This window comes from Streptopelia decaocto (assembly GCF_964273445.1).
Source record: "Streptopelia decaocto genome assembly, chromosome: 10".
In the NCBI taxonomy this organism is placed as follows: domain Eukaryota; kingdom Metazoa; phylum Chordata; class Aves; order Columbiformes; family Columbidae; genus Streptopelia; species Streptopelia decaocto.
This window is the reverse complement of record NC_138665.1, coordinates 19,563,246-19,579,822: the sequence shown is the minus strand read 5'-3', so window position 1 is coordinate 19,579,822 and position 16,577 is coordinate 19,563,246. Positions and strand designations below refer to the sequence as shown.

The window sequence follows — 16,577 nt, the reverse complement described above, 5'->3', positions numbered from 1 at the left end:
CCTCCAGGGCTTCCCGCGTCGCGCCGGGGCAGCCGCCGTACCTGGTGCTCCTCCAGCTCCTCCACCAGCACCTGGGGAGACACGGACACACACACACAAAGGACGTGAGTCCGGCGCCCGCAGCGCAGCGGCTCCCCCGCCCGCCGCCCCTTCGGCCCCGAGCCGGTCCCGTCCCGGCCGGACCCCCGGCTCCCCGCTCACCTGGGCGGATTTCTTACAGGGTCCGGACTGCAGGAACCGGGCGATCAGGTAGTAGAGCTCTGTGGGGGGAACGAGGGGAAGAAGGGGACACGGTTACAACGCGGGGGCGGCCAGCCGGGCGGAGGGCGAACCCCCGCCGCCAGCGATACCCACCGGCTTCGAGCTGGGTCGGGGCGGCCGCCGTCGCCATCCTCCTCAGGAGGCCCGAGGGGGAGGGGAGGTGGCTGGATGGCGCCCCGGGGAGACGCCGCTCTCACTGCGGCCGAGCCCCCATGGACGAGCCCCGCTGTCCGTGCGCGGCGCTGGCCCCGGTCCGGCTCCCGCCCGGGTTCATCGCATCGCCGGTCGCCCCATGGAGATCCCGGCCCGAGGCAGCCGCCGAGCGGGTGCAGCGCCGCCGCCCGCCGCACGGGGGCGGTGCACGGCTTCGCGCAGGGGGAGGGAAGCGGCGCCGGGAGGGGAGCGGGGCGGAAGCGCCTGGCCGGAAGGGCGGGGCTGTGACGCACGGAGGCGGTGCCCGCCCGGCGGGCGGTGCTTCCGGGCGGCGGCTCCGGGAGGCGGTGTTGGCGGAGGCGTTGGCGGCGGCCGGGCCTGGTGTCTTCCCGCCGCCCCTCAGGGGCCGGCCTCAGCGTCGGGGCTGCAGGGCCTCGAGGCGGCCTACATGGGCCTGGAGAGGGGCCAGAAATGAGCCGAGGCTGGAACAGCTCTGCTGGGGACAGGCTGAGAGAGTTGGGCTGTTCAGCTGGAGAAGAGAAGCTCCGGGGAGGCCTTATTGTGGCATTTCTCTACTTAAAAGGGACCGATAAGAAAGATGGGGACAGACATTCGAGCAGGACCTGTTGCGACAGGACAAGGGGTGATGGTTTTAAACTAAAGGAGGGAGATTCAGGCTGGACATGAGGAAGGAATTGTTGTCCCTGAGGGTGGTGAGAGCCTGGCCCAGGTTGGCCAGAGAGGTGGTGGATGGACCATCCCTGAGACATCCCAGGCCAGGCTGGACGGGGCTCTGAGCACCCTGAGCTGGTGAAGATGTCCCTGTCATGGCAGGGGGGGCACTGGGGGAGCTGGGAAGGGCCCTTCAACCCAAAACATTCTGTGATTCTATGAGTCAGCTGGACATCAGCATGTACCAAACGATGTAGGTTGTCCCATGGGCCTTCCTGAATGCTCCAACAGCAGGGGAGGACTGTGGGTGGAAGGGTGGAGGTAGGAGCTGGCAGCCCTCACTGCCTGTCCTGGCTATAGCAAAAAGTCTGAGGAGGCTTTATTGGATACGAAACAGCTATATGGTGATGCACTGAGATACAGAAAAATATGTGTTCATTAGAATCCTTACTCCATTGTAAACATAGACTAAGGTGCTCGAGACAAAATGTTGTGATATGGATGTCAGGTGTTGGGCGACTTGAGATGTCTCATTTTTTGGAGGAGCTGTTGTGCATTTTGCACGACGGGGCTCTGGCCAGTGTGTCCTCACCTCTCCACACCGTCAGGCTTATAACCCAAGAGCTGGAGTCCTGCCAAGGTTACAGAACAGAGGGCGTCGGGCGGCTTTAGGAGCCAGAGTAATATTGTTTGTTCCCAGTGTCCAGGAAGTGAAAATCTGATTGATACAGTACGTGTTCAAAGAAAAAAGGGTTCAATATCAATCACTATTAATAAGGGAAACAATTTTTTTTTTTCCACAGGAGGCATCCTGTCGAGTGCCAGAAATTTATGTCAGTTCAGCAATAAGTTGCTAAAATGTGATGAGTGAATTGACAGTGTTCTTTAGTGTAAAATTGTATTTTACCACCACAAATACCTGGCATTTGGTGTTAGAACTCCCCAAGCCTTGGCAGGGTACCAGTCGCTGTCATAACTGGGAAATAAAAGACAACTCATCCTCCTGATTTGAATACCAAGAGCTGAATCATAGTGAATTGATGCTGCTGAAACATTAAGAATAAATTCATTTTTAGCATGACTAGGCTTTGTGCAGTGCTGTGGCAGAGCTCTCCCTGCTGTTCCTGGCGGGATTCCGTTCTTCCCGCTCACAGCTTCTTCTCGGGATGCTTTAGGGTACCCGACCAAGCGCCGGTGGCTCTCTCAGAGGGAGTCGGGTACTAGACATGCTGCTGCCTTGCAGAATTCCCTTGTATTTGCCTTAATACAGCTCTGGAGGTTCTTCATTTTGTGTCAGGAGCTTGGATTACCTGGTTTATGTGCAGACCTCATTTTCTCTTCATCCTCTAAAGTTGTCAAACTGCTGAGAGCTTAGATATTAAAAGAAAAAAAAAAGGCTGACTGTGGTAGCTCCTGGACTCTTTTTAAGGCAGGTCCATTGATCAGCTCATCACAGAGACGCAAGGTGCCGCCTGACCAAGCTGCAAAGCTCTGTTCTCGTGGTTTTCTGATAGTAGCAGCTCTCTTGCTGTTCCAGCAGTGCAAAACTGCTCCTTACCAATGAGGAAAGAGCCTGTGGATTCTCACTCTCCGTAGAGGGAATGTTTCTCCCACCTGGCTCCAGACCGGAGAACTGCAAGCTCATCTTTTCATGCGTGACAGGAATGCAAAGAAAAAAACGTGTCTGATGTTTTATCATGTGCCATGTAAGCACGTACGAATGTGAGCTGAATAGAACTCAACGTGAAGAGAAAACACAGCACTGTAAATGTCGTATAGCGCCATGTCCTGCTCCGTTCTAGCACTAAGTTATTGCCTAATGCATTTCTTCAGGAATGTGGCACGTTTCCATGGCACCTTTTGGTTGGTGCCTCTCGTGATTTGCTTTTTGTTTGAGCCCGGGGGTGGCACCACGCGAAGCTGCACCACCACTACAGGCAGGATTATTCTTTTAGGGCCCGCTTAGAGCCAATGGGAATTTTCACAGGAGCTGATCTGAAAGCCTGGGATGGAAGATGCCCCTGAAGTCAGCTCCCGTGCCCTTTCTGCGCCATTCCGGCTGGAAACTTTGCCACATGCTGTTCGCTGAAGTGCTGATAAAGCCGCAACCTCGCAGCCCAACGCTCGGAAGTGCTCCACGTCGCGCTGCCCTCACAGCTGGGATGGATTTGTGTGTCAACATGGAGTGTGTTGGGAATCCCCCAGCTGTCAGTCAGGTGTGTGTTGCAGGTTACAGCTTCCCACCTTCGTGACAAGTCCAAACGGCGTGTTCGTCGTGCTCAAAACGTGTCCCTGGGCCGTCAGCACAGTCCCGGCCATGGTTTTACTGCTCTGGAGCCACTTCTGAGCGTCTTCCCGTGTTGCTGGCTCCCTGGCGCCTCAGCTTCCCATTGTTAACATCCTCCCAGTCGCTTCATTACCCTGTAAGGCTGCTGCAAGGCCTGTGATGGATTCTCTACCCGCTTCTCCTGGGTTTTCCCCTAAGGGCTCATCCGGCTGGTGAGTAACAAGCGTTCCCTCCCCGGCAGCTCTGTCTCCACCGCCCGCCCGTCTCCCGGCTCCGTCACTCATCTCTCTCTGCATCCCAGCAGCAGCACGCTGGGGGCTGACAGGAAAAAACAAGATTTTATGGTTGTGCTTATTCATCTCTCTCCAAAGCAGAATTCTAGTCTGTAAATGCCAACAGCAGCAGTGACGCCGAGTGGCGAAGAACATCCTGGCGTGGTCATTGCTAATGAGCAACAGAGGGACTCAGGAGCAGAGATGCTTTAAGGAAGAAGCTGAGTTGTAACAGTTTCTTTCCATACTGCTGTTAAAAAAAAAAAATATATATATATATATATATATATAAAAATATAAGAATGATTTGGGGAATAGGAACTTTTAGGTAAGGGCATGTTCACACACTGTGGAACCAGTCCCGCTCTGCTGTGGCCACACTTGTCAGATCTTGCGGGGTTCCCTGCCTCCCTCCCTGCCACCGCTCCTGGCCAGAAAGCCTGGTACTGTAGAAACCTCTCAGCATTTAACAATAAGCCATTTTTTTCAGGTTTTTGCCTCTTTTTGAGGCACCCAGGGTGCTTTTCATACCTTGGTCTCCGGTACCCTGTACCTTTGTGAACTGGTCCAGCACGTCCTATCGCTGTTGTTGGGGGTAAAGGCAAGGCAGCAGAGTTTACCCCTGTTTAATTAAGCTACAAAATTAGATGAATTCCCTCATAGTCAGCTTGTAACACCACGTGCATGTGTCTCTGATTGTATTTGTCATTATACTGTTGCGATGAGTCAAATTTCTGACCTCTGCTTCAACACAGCGTGAAATCGTAGTGGCCGTTTTTCGCAACCAGACAAAAAAGTACAGTTGCAAATTAAAAAAAAATAGAGTGGAATTGTGCAGGTGTGCTGGGTTGTACCTGGGCTGCACCTTTCTTTTCCAGTGAATGTAGATGGGAGTGCGGATGTCTGAATCCATTTGGATTTAAAGACTAGAGCGTGTTAAGCATTTTCAGCTTTTTGTTTTCATGTTTTCCATGCACATTTCTGTGCGCATCCTGCTCGTCTTTCACATGCAGCTCAATGCTACGCAGGGATACAAATTGGTTTAGAAATGAGACCCATGGTTTTGTGTAACTGATACAAAAGTAAGTGCTGTTTATAAGAAATCTGAGAATTAGTGCCTTGTGCTATGCACTTGTAACCAAATACAAATATTGAAAAGTCAAGGTTTACTTTAAGGTGATCTGTAAATGCAGCAATCTCTTAATTTAAATTTTGATCTCACAGCTTATTTATTTAAAAAAAAAAAAAAAAGAAGTGCAAAATAATGAATAAAATAGGGACTGTTCATGGGTTTTCCTTGCGCACAGAGGTTCTGTGTGCAGATCTACGCCCTGTTGTGCAAGGGAGATCTCCACATTTCCATTTCTTTACCCAGTTCCTTTTCCTTGAGAGCAGCTGTTAGATAATAATTCAACAGTTATTAAATATTACACAAGACCTGCTCTAGGTTTTTTGTTATTTTTAAAGATTAAATATTTTCATTTCCCTGCTGCATCGTACCAACCTTTCCTCTAGATGGTGCCCCATACCCACGAGTTGGCTGCGTTATTATCCCAAAGGAAAGGCAATTGAGAAATAGGACACCGCTCTCCTTTGTTTCTAATTTCTATCTTATACTTCTTCATCTAAGTTGATAAAATACTTGTTCTGCATGATGTAAAGATTGTTTTCCTTCCTCTTGTGTATCTTAGAATCTACCCACTAGTGCCTAAAACGCCACCTGTCTGGACCAGCATCATCTATATCTCAGATTTCTTACAGTAGCCATTAACTGGGGTGAGTTGGTATCGCCTGGACGGTACGTGCAGCACCGCTGCGATTCTGGGAAATTAGTGTTTATTTGCATCGTTTTCAAATAAATGAGTTATCTCTGAGTGTTATGTAAACATTTATCTGTCTGTGTTTTACACAGAAATGCAACATTTCCAATGTGAATGAAATGCAAATGAAAATGGGCAGCAGTGATCTGTGGATTTATATGCTCGTAGCTCTGTAAGCAGAAGGAAACAGTAAATAATATGAATATTCCAGGAAAATCTACCGCAGTATCACTGAATCTCAACATTACACCTGAAACTGCCTGGAACCCCACGAGTTTTACAAGCAGGAAAATTAATATGAGTTATAAGCGATCAGGTAGTTGTTGTTATTGTTGGTATGACAATTGTGGGCGGCTACATCCCTATTTAAGTGCCTGATTGTGCCTGTGTCCCCATGAGCCCCTTGATTGGGACCGACCCACCTGTGCCTCTCCAGCTGCCCAACACAACCTTGGTGCCCCAAAAATACCACCAGCTTCTTCCCAGTGGGGCTAATTCAAAGACTTCAAATCTTGCTATTTTTTTTTCCTAAATAATCTCATGTTGTTTGATTTGTATTTTGTTGTTTTGTTTCTTTTTAGGGCCAAATCCTGCATTTCTTTACTTCTGAGAGTCCTGTAGCCTGGGCACACGGTGTCTGACTGCAACTGGGATCCATTGCCTCTCCCTGCAGAGCTGGACGTGCCAATTGTACCGGAGCTCCCTCAGCTAAGTATTTCATTTAAATGCAATTATGTCCCTGTGTGTCCCATGCCCTTTCTCTGTTAAGCTGCGAAGATTTTCCCATCTTAATTCAGTCTGTCCGTTTATACCAAAATATCAGCTGTTTTTGTGAAGGGGCACACAGGGCTCACAAGAATTTTTGAAAGTGCTGCTTTTCTTTATTGAAATAAAAGGCTTAAAAATTATTTCAGGGGTTTGTTATATTTATTGATAGCTGCAACGTGAAGTTTTGTAAATAAACTCATTAATACTTTGTAAATACAGTGTTATAAAAAATAGAAATTAAATATAAATTACTGCACAAGGGAGGACAGACCACCCGATCCTGCCTCAGTTTACCTACCTCATTCATCTAATTCTAACAACCCCCTCCCCTTATTGATTCATTCAAAATATGGATTCCTGGCTCTTCAGTTGCCCTTCCCCCTAGCGTAACTTTTTAAATACAGTAATACGTTTGCATTCTGGGATTAGTTTGAAGAGACTTTATTTTACATTAAGGGTTCATAGCCTGATGTGTCTCAGTCCTTCCCCGCCCTGGGGTCAGGTGCCAGATCAGTTGTAAAAACAAGATTCCCTCGTTAATCGTCCTTACAGCTGAGCACCACAGCAAAGCCACTTGTGTCCTGTCGCACTGTGGTGTGTCCTGTGCTTGAGCCACCACCAGACCTTCACAATGACCAAAAATCACTGTTTTACAGAATCCCAGAATGGGATGAAGGGTTGAAGGGCCCTGGAAAGCTCATCCAGTGCAATCCCCCCATGGAGCAGGAACACCCAGATGAGGTTACACAGGAAGGTGTCCAGGCGGGTTGGAATGTCTGCAGAGAAGGAGACTCCACAACCCCCTGGGCAGCCTGGGCCAGGCTCTGCCACCCTCGCCGGGAACAAGTTTCTTCTCATATTTAAGTGGAACCTCCTGTGTTCCAGTTTGTACCCATTGCCCCTTGTCCTACCATTGGTTGTCACTGAGAAGAGCCTGGCTCCATCCTCATGACACTCACCCTTTATATATTTATGAACATTAACGAGGCCACCCCTCACTCTCCTCCAAACTAAAGAGACCCAGCTCCCTCAGCTTTTTTTTGGAAGAAAACCGCCGTTCTCGGGCCGGCCGGGCTGAAGCGGTTTTGCTGCCCGCCCGGAACGGGGTCGCTGGGGCCCGTGTTCCCCGCGGGGTTCCGGCAGTGGACGGAACGCTTCTGGCGGGGCCAGCCGTGCGGCCGGAAGCGGCGGGCCCGCGCGCGGAGCACATCCGGCGCCCGCCCGCCCGCCCGCGCGCCTCGGCTGGCGTCTCCATGGCCGCCTCAGTGGTGAGTCCGCCATGGCGGGAGCGGCGGGTCCGGCCGGTCAGGGGCCCCGGGGGGGCCGGGAGACCGAGAGGGAGCTCCGGGGGGAGCCGCCGGCGGGGGCTGAGCGGGGCTCTCCGCCCCGGGTCGCTGCAGCCTCCCACAGAGGCCTGAGGCCGAGCGGGGGTTTGTGTGATGGACCGCCCTGTGTCACAGACACCGGCTGCAGTGGCCACGTAGTTTGGCGAACTTCTTGGAATTGCTGTCAGACTCCTCAAGGGTTTGGGTTTTTTTGTTTTGATTTGGTTTTTTTTGTGAGTTTTTTGCTTTGTTTGGTTGTTTTTATTAGCTATGGCTCTCCGGTTAAATGCCAGGTAGAAAGATTCCAGCGTGAGGTGGTTGGATGTCGGAACAGGAGCTCGAAGGAACTGGGAAATCTCCATCCCTAGAGAGGGTCAGAACATGACTGGAGATGGGACCCTGAGCAGCCAGGTCTAACTTTGACGTTAGGTCAGGCTTTGAAGTCGGCTCTGCTTTGAGCAGGGATTTGGATCAGATGACCTCCGGAAGTTTCTTCCAGCCTACGTTGTTCCCAGAATTTTAAGTTGTATTTCAGAGCATGACTATAAGAACTTGTCTAGAGTATCAAAACTCACGAGGCTTATTTTCCGTATGATGTATATTGCAGGTGCCCTAACAGCTCATCCCAAGTCCTGGTGTTTCTCTAACGCTCCCTCACACCCGTTCTGTCTGTTTGACAGCTAAATGGTAATTCTGTCAGTTTGGCTGTTGGTTAGAAGTTTGTGTGTGCTGATGGAGAGGCAACAGCCAATTGCTCCGAATCACGTAACAGGCTGGGTTATAATCACCCCTCCCTTAGTGAAAGGTCTCATTTGCTTTGTCTCCCGGTGCCAAAGAGTTTCTCTTGGCACTTGCTGGAATCCAGCGTCCTTAAGACTACTTTGCCCTATTTGTTTGGAATTGGTGTGTGGGTTCAGAAGCTGCTGGAGAAGATAAGAAGATGAAAAGCAGGCTCGTGTTCTTGCAGAGGGAGATCAAAAGAACAGTATGTCCAGATTGTTAACATGAGAGTATTTGGTTTTGTGGGGTAAGCGGGGATTATTCGGTAGGCTGGTAAGTATTTTGCAGTGTGGAGGTTTCTCTGAAGCGTTTCTTGTGGTAATAGTGGAGGAATTCATGGTAGTTCTGGTGTATATTCAGTAAAGACTGTCCAGAAAACGTAAGTAGTTAAATTGTGAAGTACTGATTGAGTTGCAACTATTGAGAATATAATGCTGAGATAGAATAACGATAAATGATAAAATCATAAACAAAATATTGTAACAGAGTCAAATGCAGTTTTATAGATGTATGGACAGGAAATCCAGAGTGACCGCTTTCCAGGATGTCACAGTTCAGGGTCTGTCAGAGATCAAGGGCCAAACAAATGGCACAAGTGACTGAATGAGATCGCAGTGCAGTGATGTGACAACAAAGACTGTTACCTTTGGATGAATAAAAATAGAGACATGGAAGGGAAATAATGAGGTGTGAAGAGAAGTGTTTGGGTTTTAGCTATGGATATTATAGCCCTGGATATTATGACACTGGAGTATGTCCAGCATGTGTGGTGTTCTCTCTCTTTTTTATATCTACATATCCAGTTATAGGTATTATTACCTTTTATATATTTATATTTAGAAGTTTTTTTAAAAATGGGACTATGGTGGCAGTGTGATGGGTTCTTGCTAATTTTCAGAAATATTAATACGTACATGTTCACACCACTTGCAGCCTATTTGTAAATGTAAATATTTACAAATTAAACACAATAATTACATTTGCATTCAAAATGAATCCTAAAACTGTGACCTTGCTAACAGCTGATACCCCCAGCAAGTAGGAAAGGAATTTGGAATCAGTTTCAGCATTATTTGACATGATCTTTCAGTGAGGATGGAAAAGACCAACCAAAGTGACTGGCTGGAGAAATGGCATAGATTACTAGGTTGCATAAAATTGCCTACTTTAAGTAATTTGATATGATTTCTCCCCTCCAGGATTTCAAAACCTACGTGGATCAAGCTTGTAGAGCTGCAGATGAATTTGTCAACATTTATTATGAGACAATGGATAAAAGAAGAAGGGTACGTAGATATTTTGACAACAGTTAGGACTGTCTTCTGCATTTTTTGCCTTTTTTTTTTTCCTAACTTGCATTACACTTGAAAGGAATGAATGTTGGTTACCATATGTGGTATTGGCCAGGTTGAGACCTCTGTTCCTCTTGCTAAGGGTTCTTTATGTTACTGTGCAGCACTGTTGTAAAAGGGGCCCTTTCAGAAAGTGCCTTAGACTTCATTATAATAGTTCAGTTCATGTCTCACTGTATTACAGGCACAGGATTTGGTCAGTACAGACAGATAAAATTTGCTTTATTTGTCTCTCAGGTCAGGATTTAGCTTATTTTTTTCCAAACTTCTTTTATTAGCAGTCATCACTTCTGTTTCTGGGGGTCTTCAGGAGTGCCTGGGGATAAAGTGGAAACAGCTCTATCTGGCCATGAAATCTTCACTGACCATGTTGATATTTGCACCAAAAGAGAGCTGTGGAGACTCTTCTTTTGAATGTATTGTAGTTGTCATTTAATAACTTTCAGATTGTGTGAAAATATCAGCAGTTGCATGTTACTTCCTACTCACCTTGTGTGTAAGTTCTGCCATCAGCTTTGTTAAAGGAATCTCAGTAGTAGTTAAATTTGGAGGCACGTGAGTCACTATGCAACCTAGAAAGCTGAATAAGTTTCAGTTGGCCATTCTTGGTCAGGAGTGCTAATTGTTAAAAGGAGCTAATATTTCATGAGAGTGTTTTATCTGTTAAAGTAACAGAAGAAATCAATAATTCACAACATCAGGGTTCAAATAATATTTTTTTGTATGTTGTCTCTTGTCTGCGCTTACACATTTTCCCTAAATGTGTATTTTCATAACCACACAGGCTTTAGCAAGACTTTATTTGGACAAAGCGACGTTAGTTTGGAATGGTAATGCAGTGTCCGGGCAAGAAGAATTGAGTAAATTTTTTGAAATGTTGCCATCTAGTGAATTCCAGGTTAATGTGTTGGACTGCCAACCCGTTCATGGTAAGGTTGTATTACAATTTACTTGTTTATTTTTCAGTCTTTTTACACCTGTTGAAAGTGATCTGCAACTATAATAGTGCTTAGTATTTCATTTGGAATAAGTTTAGAGAAAATACTGAGGGTTGAAATGTCAGGTTGTGCAAAAATAAAGCACTACTCGAGAGGTGCAGCAACTCCACCCTTTTTCTCATGCCTGCGAAAATACTTTAAGGACATTTTTGTTAAGATCATATTCAGATGTGATGTATTTTCATGTATTGAAATCGTCTGGCTGATCAGGTTATCTTGTCCTTGATCATGTCTGAGAGTCAAGAGGCTGCTCCTGTAGCCTTTGATACTGCCCTGCAGTGCAATGTGAAGCAATTCATTAACCTGTATGTACTGGGATTTCTTGACATCTAGAATAGGTGTTAAGTTCTTTAGATTTCTGATTGACAATTGTTAAAGAAAGGCTTACGTATTGAGAAGTTAATATATTACTTTTAATGGATATATTGGGAATATAAGTAAGGAAAAAGTCTGTGGTCAATCATGCTTGCTTTGCTCTGCTGTGAAAAAGATAAAATCTCTAATAGCGGGGAAAAAAGTGTATGCAACTTGCTAAATGTGTATCTCAGATAATGAGAGCTTCTTCCAATCAAAACCTCAGGTGTTGGTCGTAGTGCTCTAAAATGAACAACATGAGATGAAAACAGAAAAGCCATTAAAAAGCGGTGTTGGCTAGCGAATACACTATTGTCTGTATAACAATGATGCGACGAAACTGTATTTTTTGTGAATGTGTAACCAGTTGTTAGCCTATAACTTGTACAACATAATTGAATGAAACTTGTACCTACATTTCCTACTTCTTTGCCCGTTAGTCTTTGGTTGAGTTGTTTTCTTTATACTTTTTCTACTTGTGAAGAGCAAGCTACTCAAGGCCAGACCACGGTCCTCGTAGTGACAAGTGGGACAGTAAAATTTGATGGCGACAAGCAGCGCTACTTCAATCAGAACTTCTTGCTGACAGCACAAGCTACACCGACCAACACAGTGTGGAAGATTGCCAGTGACTGTTTCCGCTTTCAGGACTGGTCCAGTTAGCGCGACCTGGCCACGGGAGGTGGCCTCTCTCGCGCGATGAGTTGACGGCTGTATGGACGGCCCTTCTCTCTGCATGGGAAATGCTCCCTCCTTGTGTTACGTCTCTTGTTACAGAAGGCCTCCAGATGTTCCAGGGTTGATCCCAATGACCATGGGTTTAGTAGTAACAATCTTAAAATGTGAGAGGTTGCTTATGTTAGTTGAACGTAATAAAATGCTGAAGGCAGTGGGCTGTGTTGGAATAATTCCTAAAATGCCTTACATGCAGCTATGCTGCCTCTTCCAGACTTCTTGTATGTAATGCTGAAACTCTGTTTGAACACCATATCCTCTTAAAGTACAATTCTGACCAAACGTGTAATTACTTCAAGTTGAAAAGATCTGTTTTTACAGTAGCATCTTCCCTTTTTTGAAGATACTTGTGGCATGTAGATAGAACTATCAAAGCTGCCTGCTCTTGGCTGCCAGAGCCTGGGAAGGACTGATAAAGATTTCCATTGTTTGTGAAAGTAGCAAATACAGCTCCCGAGTGCGTAATCTCCCATATAATCTATTGGAAAGCTAATGTCACCTTCTTGTGTACAAAAGGACTGAATAATCTCATCAGGTTTTCTTTTGGCTTGAGCTTCTCAGACTTTGGTTGTAGTTAATTTATGTTGATTTATACATAGAACATGCTGAATTATTTGGCGTTCCTGTGCCAACAACTCTTGTCACATACACATGAACCACTTCAAACTGATTTCTTTTGAAGTCTTACAGTGTGAGAAATAGGACCGTACATGATTTCTGTTTGCTTTAACTGTTAATTCTGTTGCTATGAAGTATGGACTATTTTTCCTGTATGGAGTTTGCACGTTTTGGATCCCTACTGTCTTTACATTGTAGTAAAAAGAAGTGGCACTGGAAGTAGGTCTTATTGTGAAGCCTTCAATTTTTCTCTTCAGTACTGTATTCACAACAGGTGCTTTGATTATTTTCAACTTAGAAGACCAGCTCTGAACACAAATACTATCTTCCTCTCATGCAGATATTTACTGTAGTTTTCTTGTCATTTAAAATGTTACCTTTAATAATCGATTCCACGTTTTTTTGTGTGTCTTGCTTTAAATTTGCAGTTTAAAGCTGTCAGCTGCTTTAAAATGGTTTTCAAGACTACAGGTTAAGACTGTCCATCTTAACTTGGGAATTTAAGAATAAATCTGAGTATCAGATTTGGTTCAAACTGGTACGTTTCTATTTTATACTGAGTTAAACAAAAATCAAAATTTAGCTAAATATGGGAGAGTACACTTGCTTGAAACTGAAAACACGTGAGAGGAACTTGTAACTCTGATCCGAATACAGGTTGCAATGGCAGCAGCAACCCGAATACAAAAGCAGTTACGACTGCAGCTCACTTGTTTTTATGACTTAAATCGGGAAAACTGTGAAAATGAGCCATACCCAACTTGTGTAAAATATCTATAGTTTGTGATACAGTCCCAAATAGTGGGATGTTTGGGTGAAATGGGTGGGTTGATTTCTTTTTAAGGCACTCTGGTCTTTCTATCAGTAAGTTAGAATTAGCAATATGGCTCTATTGAGAAGCTCTTTATGGTCAGAGCTCTTGTGTAACTATTTTTTAGCCTGAAGAGTTATGAATTCCTGCAAAACAATGCAAGAAGTCCAGATTTTTCTAAAAGTGTAAATACATTTTTATTTCTGTATGTAGTGAAGAAAGGATCCCCCCCCATTTAATTACTGTTTATTCTTAACAGAATATGTGAGGTTTATATGTTTGTATTTCTTGTACAGGTTTGAAAGGAAACTCCCCCTGTGCTTTATCGGTTTTTTAATTTGCTAATTATATAAGTAGTGTTACAGATCTGCTTTGCATATGCAGAATGGGTTTTGACGTTTGAAATGTAGTGATGGGTACAACTACAGCATTTGTTTGCTGAGCTGGGAAGACACTCACAAGAACACACACTTCTGTCTGTACCTGAGAAACTTCTCCTGGGAATAAATACTTCTTGGGTATTTTTATTTAAGTTTTAATTTGTATAGTAGTTTTTAAGCTTTTTATAGGCAGGCTGGGAGATTTAGAATATATGAGGCAGTGTTTTAATCAAATGTCATTCTTCTCAATTATTTTCATGCTGTTCGAGTGCAGGCTGCTTTTAAATCTGACTTCTGCAATTAATATTAAAAACAAAAAGCCACCAGTAACTGAAAATGCTGTTTCACAAAACACTTTTATGGAGCATACTAAGTCATAGTATAGCTATTAGGTTAAATCAGTGATTTTACAAACACACAAACAAAACCATCTCTTCCATCGTAGCTGGAGAAGTGAGAGACGCTGCGGCTCTGTGCTGCTTGGTGACATTGCTGGGCTGGAACTGGCAGAAGAGAATGTACAAATGCTTTTTACTCTGTTCAATACAAAACCATCCAGCTGGTTTAGTGTTCCCAGTTGCTGACTCTGCTGTAATGTCTGAATTTTACAAGGGGCATCTCTGAAGTGACCATGGTTCTGCTTTAATCTGTAAACAGGAGTTTATATTACCAGTTTTTGCTGTTTGATACCAAGTCACGCGTGTACAGTGAAACAAAGCCGGCTGGTGAGCTCGGCACCTCCACATACTGAATTGTGGCTACTGAAGACTTGGTAGGTCTTCTGCTTTGTATGTTTTCCCTGGATTGTCTTTATCAGTCACTGGTTTTATGTCACTTTGTTCTTTTGGTGTACTACAGTCAAATCGGTTTTAAATGCTTATGTTGTTTCTTGGAATGGAGAAAGCGGTTTGTTCTGACAGTGTGAATGATTTGTTCTGTTGGTTTTGACATGCATACGCTTCCTTATCCTGACTGGAGAAAAGCACATTATAAAGAAATGCTGTTTTATTAGTAAAGTAACTTTCCACACTTGAATCTATTTTCTAAGGATTTGAAATTGATTCAGATCTCTTGTAAGATTAAAAAAAAAAACCTAAAACACCTGATGTTCTACTTTTTATTATTATTGTTAGATGTTTTCATATTTTTTTCTTATATTAAAAATGCAAGAAATAATGTATGGCTTCTTTATCTTTCCTGCTTGCATTAGGCACGAGTTCCGTGTTGTGCTCGCGGCGTGGCGCTGGGGTGCTGCCGAACAGGCTGCCCGGGCGCTCTGGTGGTGCTGCAGTGAAAAGCTTGTCTGCAATCATAGCCCTATAGCGAATGGCTTCACCCAAAGCACTGCCAAGCAGTAAATGGTGTTGAACTGACTAGACTAACAATCCCAAAGTGATGTTTCCCTCCTCTGAAATGCACTGAAGTGCAGGCTGCTGTCCAAAAGTCCCTGCGTGGACTCAAATACACATCCTCGGACTGTAAATATTTTCGTTGAGAACATACTATTGCTGTTTCTCTGCTAAGAAGAAATGAAACACTTAAGGAATGGTTCATGTGATAACTGATTTATTCACTGTATTTTGCTGTTTAAAACATTGAATTACTGGTGAGCGCTTAGTGTAGATAGCAGCTTTTAGCTGCTGGCAATTAAAAGATGAGGATGCTAATGCAAGGTCAGCGTTTGTGTGGAAACAGAGATTGTTCTAGAAACAATTAATGCCAAAGATGTTGTAAAGTTCTTGCTGTGTTTGAAGGTGCGGATTTCAGGTACTTTTATAATTATCCTGAGCAAGGCTCTGACAGTTGGTGCAGCGTCAAGGGTTAGGAGCACTGGGAAAAATGAATAACAGGGCCAGAACAGATATTGCGTGTATGTTGAAAGCGATTCCCCCAGGCTGAAGGATAGTTAAATGTCTCTAAACAAGCTTTGCCTTTCTGATCCTAACTGAGAAGCAGGTCATTGATAGCTGAGCTTATTCCTTCTGAAGACTGGGTTTAATAACGTAACTGAATCTATCTTGTTATCTTTTGTGTGCAGTGATTGAATGAACTACAGAGATTAAATGGCCACTTTGCCCTGCGTTAGTAATAGAGGTGCTGTAGAACATACAACTGATGGAAAAAGTGCGTTGAATTTCAGTGGTTGATTTTTGTCTTCTTGCAATCTAGTTCAGTTCAGTCCCAGGGGGTTTGCAGCTTCATGCCTTTTTAAAGCTTCCAGCCAGTACACACTGGATTTGACTTATTAAAACAAACCAAAAGAAATCAGTGTTGCTACTGGGTTTAATACTTATTTATCAAGGTCTCTGTGTGCCACGATATGAATTCCTCTTTGGTGTTCAAGTACTTTGGTGTGTGCATTCACACATCTAAGATCATTTTGCTTTTGGAAAGAATATGCACGAGAGTTTTATGGGAAATGTAAGTCTGTAACATAAAAACCACTCCTTTGAAGTTCATGTCAACACTTTTTTTTATGTGGTTTGGCTAAAATCCAAATAGTTTGGATTGAGTAGCACAGCATTCCTAGTGAAGGGACTTGTTCCTGGGAGTCGTTCATTAATCTTTCTCTGAAAAAACCCACCCCAAACCCGAACAAAGAAATGATAAGACTATTTTTAGACAACCTTCGCCTGTCAAGCTTTTTCTGTAGCAACCATATGCTGTATGCTGGTTTGATCTTAAGGTTTAATTTGTACAAAGATACTGCTGGAATTACACGTCTGTGTGTGGATGTCCCTGATCGCTTTACAAATGTTTGTGCCTCTGCAAAGCCACAGGGCCAGGATTCGGTACTGATGCTTTCCTCATGGGAACAACTTCAGCTTCTAAGCTCCTTTTGTTTTGATAAATGCTTCCCCGTAAGCCGAAACAATCCTGCTCTAACAGAACGAGACCTGACCCTTCCAGTCCGGTGTACCTGGCATAACCATCGACGCTCTGAAGTGACAGAAGGGTGTGTAATACAACACTACCCGAGCTGCTTTTGAC

At 44.6% G+C, this 16,577-nt stretch overlaps 2 protein-coding genes and 1 long non-coding RNA gene across 4 annotated transcripts in view; 2 read left to right on the top strand and 1 right to left on the bottom strand.

Moving 5' to 3' along the window:
• The window catches only part of BRWD3 (bromodomain and WD repeat domain containing 3), a gene marked incomplete at its 3' end in the record, with an annotated part of 75,643 nt that extends 75,069 nt beyond the window's left edge, over positions 1–574 (bottom strand). Inside the window, exons 1-3 of the mRNA XM_082062200.1 lie at positions 355–574; positions 202–260; positions 42–71 (exon numbers count right to left, since the gene is read on the bottom strand). Of these exons, the coding sequence (XP_081918326.1) occupies positions 42–71; positions 202–260; positions 355–391 (126 nt within the window). The 5' untranslated portion in view covers positions 392–574. The remainder of the gene's footprint in view (positions 1–41; positions 72–201; positions 261–354) is intronic.
• A 248-nt stretch (positions 575–822) lies between these two features.
• On the top strand, positions 823–6,373 carry LOC309444076. Its single transcript, XR_014184925.1, has 4 exons — positions 823–3,585; positions 5,337–5,421; positions 5,558–5,781; positions 6,047–6,373. It is a non-coding gene; the product is annotated as an uncharacterized lncRNA (long non-coding RNA).
• Positions 6,374–7,434: 1,061 nt separating this feature from the next.
• LOC309444440 (NTF2-related export protein 2) lies at positions 7,435–14,762 on the top strand (the record flags this gene model as incomplete). 2 transcript variants are annotated; one of them, XM_082062250.1, is made up of 4 exons in its annotated part: positions 7,435–7,501; positions 9,538–9,624; positions 10,475–10,619; positions 11,527–14,762. In XM_082062250.1, 4 exons carry the CDS (start codon positions 7,487–7,489, stop codon positions 11,703–11,705), a joined length of 426 nt encoding a protein of 141 aa, XP_081918376.1. In that variant the 3' UTR covers positions 11,706–14,762. The 2 variants fall into 2 exon arrangements, with proteins under 2 accessions (XP_081918376.1, XP_081918375.1); XM_082062249.1 differs by lacking the exon at positions 7,435–7,501 and having other exon boundaries at positions 9,520–9,624.
• Positions 14,763–16,577: the final 1,815 nt, after the last annotated feature.